Genomic DNA, 10,833 nt, shown 5'->3' with positions numbered 1-10,833 from the left:
ATATAGGGCAGAAATAGGGCAGCTATAGGGCAGCTATGGGGCAGATACAGGGCAGATATAGGGCAGCTATGGGGCAGCTATAGGGCAGCTATAGGGCAGCTATGGGGCAGCTATAGGGCAGCTATGGGACAGCTACGGGGCAGCTATGGGGCAGATATAAGGCAGCTATGGGGCAGCTATGGGGCAGCTATGGGGCAGCTATGGGGCAGATATAGGGCAGCTATAGGGCAGCTATAGGGCAGCTATAGGGCAGCTATGGGGCAGATATAGGGCAGCTATGGGGCAGCTATGGGGCAGCTATGGGGCAGTTATAGGGCAGCTATGGGGCAGCTATGGGGCAGCTATAGGGCAGCTATGGGGCAGCTATGGGGCAGATATAGGGCAGCTATAGGGCAGCTATAGGGCAGCTATGGGGCAGCTATAGGGCAGCTATAGGGCAGCTATGGGGCAGCTATAGGGCAGCTATAGGGCAGCTATAGGGCAGCTATAGGGCAGCTATAGGGCAGCTATGGGGCAGCTATGGGGCAGCTATAGGGCAGCTATAGGGCAGCTATAGGGCAGCTATGGGGCAGCTATAGGGCAGCTATAGGGCAGCTATAGGGCAGCTATAGGGCAGCTATAGGGCAGCTATGGGGCAGCTATGGGGCAGCACTGACCGCAGTCCCGGGCAGCCCCCTCTCTCCTGGGAAGCCCCTGAGTCCTGCGGGTCCGTCCTTCCCTGGGGGTCCGGGGGGTCCGGGGTCACCCTATAGGGGACAAAGGGGGGATGGGACCCCAAATAACCCCCCACCCCATACACAGACCCCATAGGACCCCATATACCCCCCCACCCCATATACAGACCCCATAGGATCCCATATACCCCCCCACCCCATACACAGACCCCATAGGATCCCATATACCCCCCACCCCATACACAGACCCCATAGGACCCCATATACCCCCCCACCCCATACACAGACCCCATAGGATCCCATATAGCCCCCACCCCATACACAGACCCCATAGGATCCCATATACCCCCCACCCCATACACAGACCCCATAGGATCCCATATACCCCCCACCCCATACACAGACCCCATAGGATCCCATATACCCCCCACCCCATACACAGACCCCATAGGACCCCATATACCCCCCACCCCATACACAGACCCCATAGGACCCCAAATACCCCCCCACCCCATACACAGACCCCATAGGACCCCATATACCCCCCACCCCATACACAGACCCCATAGGACCCCATATACCCCCCACCCCATACACAGACCCCATAGGATCCCATATACCCCCCCACCCCATACACAGACCCCATAGGACCCCATATACCCCCCACCCCATACACAGACCCCATAGGACCCCATATAGCCCCCACCCCATACACAGACCCTATAGGATCCCAAATACCCCCCCACCCCATACACAGACCCCATAGGATCCCATATACCCCCCACCCCATACACAGACCCCATAGGACCCCATATACCCCCCCCACCCCATACACAGACCCCATAGGACCCCATATACCCCCCCACCCCATACACAGACCCCATAGGACCCCAAATACCCCCCACCCCATACACAGACCCCACAGGACCCCATATACCCCCCACCCCATACACAGACCCCATAGGACCCCATATACCCCCCCACCCCATACACAGACCCCATAGGACCCCAAATACCCCCCACCCCATACACAGACCCCACAGGACCCCATATACCCCCCACCCCATACACAGACCCCATAGGACCCCATATACCCCCCACCCCATACACAGACCTCATAGGACCCCATATACCCCCCCCCCCATTAATCCTTATAGGGTCCCCCATTAATCCTTATAGGGTCCCCTATTAATCCTTATAGGGTCGCCCCCCCCATTAATCCTTATAGGGTCCCCTATTAATCCCTATAGGGTCCCCCCCCCCCCATTAATACTTATAGGGTCCCCCATTAATCCTTATAGGGTCCCCCCCCCCATTAATCCTTATAGGGTCCCCCCCCCCATTAATCCTTATAGGGTCCCCCATTAATCCCTATAGAGTCCCCCATTAATCCTTATAGGGTCCCCCCACCCCATAAGTGTTATAGGGTCTGTCCCCCCCCCATTAATACTTATAGGGTCCCCCATTAATCCCTATAGGGTTCCCCCACCCCATAAGAGTTATAGGGCCCCCCATTAATCCTTATAGGGTCCCCCCCCCCATTAATCCCTATAGGGTCCCCCATTAATCCCTATAGGGTCGCCCCCCCATTAATCCTTATAGGGTCCCCCATTAATCCTTATAGGGTCCCCCATTATTCCCTATAGGGTCCCCTATTAATCCTTATAGGGTCGCCCCCCCCATTAATACTTATAGGGTCGCCCCCCCCATTAATCCTTATAGGGTCCCCCCACCCCATAAGTGTTATAGGGTCCCCCATTAATCCTTATAGGGTCCCCCCCCCATTAATCCTTATAGGGTCCCCCATTAATCCTTATAGGGTCCCCTATTAATCCTTATAGGGTCCCCCCACCCCATAAGTGTTATAGGGTCCCCCATTAATCCCTATAGGGTCCCCCATTAATCCCTATACGGTCGCCCCCCCCCCATTAATCCTTATAGGGTCCCCCCCCCCATTAATCCTTATAGGGTCCCCCATTAATCCCTATAGGGTCCCCCATTAATCCCTATAGGGTCCCCTATTAATCCCTATAGGGTCCCCCATTAATCCCTATAGGGTCCCCTATTAATCCCTATAGGGTCCCCCATTAATCCCTATAGGGTCCCCCATTATTCCTTATAGGGTCCCCCCCCCCATTAATCCTTATAGGGTCCCCCCACCCCATAAGTATTATAGGGTCCCCCATTGATCCCTATAGGGTCCCCCATTAATCCTTATAGGGTCCCCCCCCCCATTAATCTTTATAGGGTCCCCCATTAATCCTTATAGGGTCCCCTATTAATCCCTATAGGGTCCCCTATTAATCCCTATATGGTCCCCCATTAATCCCTATAGGGTCGCCCCCCCCCCCATTAATCCCTATAGGGTCCCCCATTAATCCCTATAGGGTCCCCCATTAATCCCTATAGGGTCGCCCCCCCCTCACCTTGGTTCCCTCTTTTCCTGTGGGTCCGGACAGTCCTTGTTCCCCGGGGGGGCCGGGGGGGCCGGGATGACCCCGTTCCCCCATAGGGCCGGACTCACCCGATGGACCCTATAAGTTACAGGGGGGGGTCAGGGGGGTCCTATAGGGCCGGGGACCCCCCCATATAGGCCTCTATGGGGCCTATAGGGCTGTGGACCCCCCATATAATGGCCTCTATGGGGTGAGGGGGGTCATATAGGGCTGTGGATCCCCCCCCCCATTTGGGGTCCCCTATAGGGCTATGGTTCCCCCCCCCCCCCCCCCATTTAGGGTCCCCTATGGGGCAGCCCTATAGGGCTATGGATCCCCCCCCCCCATTTGGGGTCCCCTATAGGGCTATGGATCCCCCCCCATTTTAGGGTCCCCTATGGGGCAGCCCTATAGGGCTATGGATCCCCCCCCCCCCCATTTGGGGTCCCCTATGGGGCAGCCCTATAGGGCTATGGATCCCCCCCCCCCCCCATTTGGGGTCCCCTATAGGGCTATGGATCCCCCCCCCATTTGGGGTCCCCTATGGGGCAGCCCTATAGGGCTATGTTTCCCCCCCCCCATTTAGGGTCCCCTATGGGGCAGCCCTATAGGGCTATGTTTCCCCCCCCCCATTTAGGGTCCCCTATGGGGCAGCCCTATAGGGCTATGGATCCCCCCCCCCCCATTTGGGGTCCCCTATGGGGCAGCCCTATAGGGCTACGGATCCCCCCCCCATTTGGGGTCCCCTATAGGGCTATGGATCCCCCCCCCCCCTATTTGGGGTCCCCTATGGGGCTATGGATCCCCCCCCCATTTGGGGTCCCCTATGGGGCAGCCCTATAGGGCTATGGATCCCCCCCATTTGGGGTCCCCTATAGGGCTGTGGATCCCCCCCCCATTTGGGGTCCCCTATGGGGCAGCCCTATAGGGCTATGGATCCCCCCCCCCATTTGGGGTCCCCTATAGGGCTATGGATTCCCCCCCCCCCCATTTGGGGTCCCCTATGGGGCAGCCCTATAGGGCTATGGATCCTCCCCCCCCATTTAGGGTCCCCTATGGGGCAGCCCTATAGGGCTATGGATCCCCCCACCCCATTTAGGGTCCCCTATAGGGCTATGGATCCCCCCCCCCCATTTAGGGTCCCCTATGGGGCAGCCCTATAGGGCTATGGATCCCCCCCCCCCCCATTTAGGGTCCCCTATGGGGCAGCCCTATAGGGCTATGGATCCCCCCCCATTTAGGGTCCCCTATGGGGCAGCCCTATAGGGCTATGGATCCCCCCCCCCCCATTTAGGGTCCCCTATAGGGCTATGGATCCCCCCCCATTTGGGGTCCCCTATAGGGCTACGTATCCCCCCCCATTTAGGGTCCCCTATGGGGCAGCCCTATAGGGCTATGGATCCCCCCCCCATTTGGGGTCCCCTATGGGGCAGCCCTATAGGGCTATGGATCCCCCCCCATTTAGGGTCCCCTATGGGGCAGCCCTATAGGGCTATGGATCCCCCCCCCCCCATTTAGGGTCCCCTATAGGGCTATGGATCCCCCCCCATTTGGGGTCCCCTATAGGGCTATGGATCCCCCCCCCCCCATTTGGGGTCCCCTATGGGGCAGCCCTATAGGGCTATGGATCCCCCCCCATTTAGGGTCCCCTATGGGGCAGCCCTATAGGGCTATGGATCCCCCCCCCCCCATTTAGGGTCCCCTATGGGGCAGCCCTATAGGGCTATGAATCCCCCCCCCATTTGGGGTCCCCTATGGGGCAGCCCTATAGGGCTATGGATCCCCCCCCCCCCCCCATTTAGGGTCCCCTATGGGGCAGCCCTATAGGGCTATGGATCCCCCCCCCATTTTAGGGTCCCCTATGGGGCAGCCCTATAGGGCTATGGATCCCCCCCCCCCATTTGGGGTCCCCTATAGGGCTATGTTCCCCCCCCCCCCCATTTTAGGGTCCCCTATGGGGCAGCCCTATAGGGCTATGGATCCCCCCCCCATTTGGGGTCCCCTATGGGGCAGCCCTATAGGGCTATGGATCCCCCCCCATTTTAGGGTCCCCTATAGGGCTATGGATCCCCCCCCCATTTAGGGTCCCCTATAGGGCAGTGCTCACCTGTGGCCCTACAACTCCAGGGGGGCCGGGGGGTCCCGTTTTGCCTTGGAAACCCTATAAGGGAAAAAGGGAGAGGGGCAATGGGGCAGTTATGGGGCAGCTATGGGGTATATATGGGGTATCTATTGGGTCCCTATGGGGCAGCTATGGGGTGGCTATGGGGTATATATGGGATCCCTATGGGGTGGCTATGGGGCAGCTATGGGGTATCTATGGGGTATCTATGGGGTCCCTATGGGGTATGTATGGGGCAGCTATGGGGTGGCTATGGGGTATATATGGGGTAACTATGGGGTCCCTATGGGGTCTCTATGGGGTATCTATGGGGCAGCTATGGGGTATATATGGGGCAGTTATGGGGCAGCTATGGGGTGGCTATGGGGTATATATGGGATCCCTATGGGGTATCTATGGGGTCCCTATGGGGTATATATGGGGCAGTTATGGGGCAGCTATGGGGTGGCTATGGGGTATATATGGGGTATCTATGGGGTCCCTATGGGGCAGCTATGGGGTATCTATGGGGTCCCTATGGGGTATATATGGGGCAGTTATGGGGCAGATATGGGGTGGCTATGGGGTATCTATAGGTTATCTATGGGGTCCCTATGGGGCAGCTATGGGGTATCTATGGGGTATCTATGGGGTCCCTATGGGGTATCTATGGGGCAGCTATGGGGCAGCTATTGGGTCCCTATGGGGTATCTATGGGGCAGCTATGGGGCAGCTATTGGGTCCCTATGGGGTATCTATGGGGCAGCTATGGGGTATCTATGGGGCAGCTATGGGGTATCTATGGGGTATCAATGGGGTCCCTATGGGGTATCTATGGGGTCTCTATGGGGTCCCTACGGGGTATCAATGGGGTCCCTATGGGGTATCAATGGGGTATCTATGGGGCAGCTATGGGGTATCTATGGGGTCTCTATGGGGTGGCTATGGGGTATCTATGGGGTCCCTATGGGGTATCAATGGGGTATCTATGGGGTCCCTATGTGGCAGGTATGGGGTATCTATGGGGTCCCTATGGGGTCTCTATGGGGCAGCTATGGGGTATCTATGGGGTGTCTATGGGGTATCTATGGGGCAGCTATGGGGTATCTATGGGGTTCCTATGGGGTATCAATGGCGTCCCTATGGGGTATTTATGGGGTATCTATGGGGTCAATATGGGGCAGCTATGGGGTATCTATGGGGTCCCTATGGGGTATATATGGGGCAGTTATGGGGCAGCTATGGGACAGCTATGGGGTATCTATGGGGTCCCTATGGGGTCTCTATGGGGTATCAATGGGGTATCAATGGGGTCCCTATGGGGCAGCTATGGGGTATCTATGGGGTCTCTATGGGGTGGCTATGGGGTATCTATGGGGTCAATATGGGGCAGCTATTGGGTCCCTATGGGGCAGCTATGGGGTATCTATGGGGCAGTTATGGAGTCCCTATGGGGTCTCTATGGGGCATCTATGGGGCAGGGACTCACCCCGTCTCCGCGCTGCCCGGGGTGTCCCGGCACTCCGTCCTTCCCGGGGGGTCCCTGAGTTGGGGGGGGGGGGGGAGAGGGGGTCGTTAATCGGCAACAATCGGAAACAATCGGAAACATTCGGGACCAATCGGGGCCAATCGGGGCCATTCGGGGCCAATCGGGGTCATTCGGGGCCAATCGGGGTCATTCGGGGACAGTCGGGGCCAATCGGGACCAATCGGGGACATTCGGAAACACTCGGGACCAATCGGGGTCATTCGGGGCCAATCGGGGTCATTCGGGGCCAATCGGGGTCATTCGGGGCCAATCGGGGTCATTCGGGGATAATCGGGGCCAATCGGAGATGATCGGAGCCATTCGGGGCCAATCGGAACCAATCGGGGACAGTCGGGGCCAATCGGAGCCATTCGGGGCCAATCGGAACCAATCGGGGACAGTCGGGGCCAATCGGAGACGATCGGAGCCATTCGGGAACGATCGGAGACAGTCGGGGGCGGTAGGAGACGATGGGGGAGGATCGGGGATGATCGGAACCAATCGGGGGAGGATCGGAACCAATCGGAACCAATCGGAACCATTCGGGGATAATCGGAACCATTCGGGAGCGGTCGGGGTAACCCGAGGTCATTTAGGGCCATATAGGGCCGTGATGTGGGGCCATATGGGGCCATATGGGGCCATATAGGGCCATATGGGGCCATATAGGGCCGTATCGGGCCATATAGGGCCATGATGTGGGGCCATATGGGGCCATATAGGGCCATATAGGGCCGTGATGTGGGGCCATATGGGGCCATATAGGGCCATATAGGGCCATATAGGGCCGTGATGTGGGGCCATATAGGGCCATATAGGGCCGTGATGTGGGGCCATATAGGGCCATATAGGGCCATATGGGGCCATATGGGGCCATATAGGGCCATATAGGGCCATATAGGGCCGTAATGTGGGGCCATATAGGGCCGTGATGTGGGGCCATATGGGGCCATATAGGGCCATGATGTGGGGCCATATGGGGCCATATGGGGCCATGATGTGGGGCCATATGGGGCCATATAGGGCCGTGATGTGGGGCCATATGGGGCCATATAGGGCCATATAGGGCCATATGGGGCCATATAGGGCTATATAGGGTCTCTACTCACCGGGGGTCCTTTGGGGCCGGGGAAGCCATTGGGGCCGGCAGGTCCGGGTAGACCCTATAGGGTGAGACACAGCACTTATGGGGCGCCCCATATCCCTATGGGACACCCCGTGTCCTTATGGGGTCACCCCATACCCCTATAGGATCCCTGCCCTATAGGGTCACCCCATACCCCCTATAGGGTCACCCCATAACCCCTATAGGGTCACCCACCCTATAGGATCCCGGCCCTATAGGGTCACCCCATAACCCCTATAGGGTCCCCCCACCCCATATGATCCCGGCCCTATAGGGTCACCCCATAACCCCTATAGGGTCACCCACCCCTATAGGATCCCGGCCCTATAGGGTCACCCCATAACCCCTATAGGGTCACCCACCCTATAGGATCCCGGCCCTATAGGATCACCCACCCCCTATAGGGTCACCCCATACCCCCTATAGGGTCACCCTATATCCCCTATAGGATCCCAACCCTATAGGATCACCCATAACCCCTATAGGGTCACCCTATATCCCCTATAGGATCCCAGCCCTATAGGGTCACCCCATAACCCCTATAGGGTCACCCACCCCATATGATCCCGGCCCTATATGGTCACCCCATAACCCCTATAGGGTCACCCACCCTATAGGATCCCGGCCCTATAGGGTCACCCCATAACCCCTATAGGGTCACCCACCCTATAGGATCCTGGCCCTATAGGGTCACCCCATAACCCCTATAGGGTCACACACCCCATATGATCCCGGCCCTATAGGGTCACCCCATAACCCCTATAGGGTCACCACCACCCTATAGGATCCCGGCCCTATAGGGTCACCCCATAACCCCTATAGGGTCACCCACCCCTATAGGATCCCGGCCCTATAGGGTCACCCCATAACCCCTATAGGGTTGCCCCATAACCCCTATAGGGTCACCCTATATCCCCTATAGGATCCTGGCCCTATAGGGTCACCCACCCCATATGATCCCGGCCCTATAGGGTCACCCCATAACCCCTATAGGGTCACCCACCCTATAGGATCCCGGCCCTATAGGGTCACCCCATACCCCCTATATGGTCACCCCATACCCCCTATAGGGTCACCCTATATCCCCTATAGGATCCCAGCCTTATAGGGTCCCTCCAACCCCCTATAGGGTCACCCCATATCTCCTATAGGATCCCGGCCCTGTAGGATCACTCACCCCCTATAGGGTCCCCCCACCCCATATGATCCTGGCCCTATAGGGTCACCCCATAACCCCTATAGGGTCACCCCCACCCCTATAGGATCCCGTCCCTATAGGGTCACCCACCCCATATGATCCCGGCCCTATAGGGTCACCCCATAACCCCTATAGGGTCACCCACCCCATATGATCCCAGCCCTATAGGGTCCCCCCACCCTATAGGATCCTGGCCCTATAGGGTCACCCCATAACCCCTATAGGGTCACCCTATATCCCCTATAGGATCCCGGCCCTATAGGGCCGCCCCATTGCTCTCACCCTCTCTCCTGTGGGTCCATGTGGTCCATCGCTGCCCGATGTGCCCTATAGGATCAAAGGGGGATGGAGGGGACCCCAGAAACCCCATAACTACAAACCCCATAACCACAATCACCCCATAACCCCATAACCACAATCACCCCATAACCACAATCACCCCATAACCCCACAAACCCCATAACCACAATCACCCCATAACCACAATCACCCCATAACCCCATCACCCCATATACCCACCCCATAACCCACCCCATAACCCTATAACTCCCTCTGACCCCATAACCCCATAACCCCATACATCACCCCATACCCCATAACCTGACCCCATAACTCACCCCATAACCCCATAACCCCATAACCTGACCCCATAACCCCATAACCCCATAACCTAATCCCATAACCCCATAACCCCATAACCTGACCCCATAACTCACCCCATAACCTGACCCCATAAATCACCCCATAACCCCATCACCCCATAACCCCATAACCCCATAACCTCATAACCTGACCCCATAACTCACCCCATAACCCCATAAATCACCCCATAACCTGACCCCATAACTCACCCCATAACCTGACCCCATAAATCACCCCATAACCTGACACCATAACCCCATAAATCACCCCATAACCTGACCCCATAACTCACCCCATAACCCCATAACCTGACCCCATAACCCCATAACCCCATAACTCACCCCATAACCCCATAACCACAATCACCCCATAACCCCATAAATCACCCCATAACCCCATAAATCACCCCATACCCCATAACCCCATAAATCACCCCATAACACCATAAATCACCCCATACCCCATAACCCCATAAATCACCCCATAAATAACCCCATAACCTGACCCCATAACCCCATAACCTGACCCCATAACCCCATATCCCCACCCCATAACCCCATAACCCCATAAATTACCCCATAACCTGACCCCATAAATCACCCCATAACCCTATAACCCGACCCCATAACTCACCCCATAACCCCATAACCCTATAACCTGACCCCATAACCCTATAACCTGACCCCATAACTCATCCCATAACTCACCCCATAACCCCATAAATAACCCTATAACCCCATAACCTGACCCCATAAATCACCCCATAACCTGACCCCATAACCTGACCCCATAAATCACCCCATAACCTGACCCCATAAATCACCCCATAACTCACCCCATAACCTGACCCCATATCCTGACCCTATAACCTGACCCCATAAATCACCCCACAACCTGACCCCATAAATCACCCCATAACTCACCCCATAACCCCATAACCCCATAACCCCATAAATCACCCTATAACCTGACCCTATAACCTGACCCTATAACCTGACCCCATAACCCTATAACCTGACCCCATAACTCACCCCATAACCTGACCCCATAACTCACCTTGGCTCCTGATTTGCCGGTGGCTCCTCGTGGACCCCGCTGACCCCGAGGACCCTATAGGGGATTAATGGGA

The 10,833-nt window shown here is 56.9% G+C and overlaps 1 protein-coding gene across 3 annotated transcripts in view; it reads right to left on the bottom strand.

The window, feature by feature from the left end:
- Positions 1-597: 597 nt before the first annotated feature.
- The window catches only part of LOC107324353 (uncharacterized), a 79,649-nt gene continuing 69,413 nt past the window's right edge, over positions 598-10,833 (bottom strand). For all 3 annotated transcript variants that reach the window (XM_085535685.1, XM_085535682.1, XM_085535684.1), the window contains exons 31-37: positions 10,761-10,814; positions 9,345-9,389; positions 7,848-7,901; positions 6,700-6,753; positions 5,217-5,270; positions 3,101-3,208; positions 598-746 (exon numbers count right to left, since the gene is read on the bottom strand). In XM_085535685.1, coding sequence (XP_085391811.1) covers positions 639-746; positions 3,101-3,208; positions 5,217-5,270; positions 6,700-6,753; positions 7,848-7,901; positions 9,345-9,389; positions 10,761-10,814 — 477 coding nt within the window. In that variant the 3' untranslated portion in view covers positions 598-638. The remainder of the gene's footprint in view (positions 747-3,100; positions 3,209-5,216; positions 5,271-6,699; positions 6,754-7,847; positions 7,902-9,344; positions 9,390-10,760; positions 10,815-10,833) is intronic.

This window comes from Coturnix japonica, unplaced genomic scaffold, assembly GCF_054131305.1.
Source record: "Coturnix japonica strain WE unplaced genomic scaffold, WE-NBRP24 Scf152, whole genome shotgun sequence".
NCBI lineage: Eukaryota > Metazoa > Chordata > Aves > Galliformes > Phasianidae > Coturnix > Coturnix japonica.
Note: the sequence above shows the minus strand (reverse complement) of the source record. Positions and strands in the feature narration are given on the sequence as shown.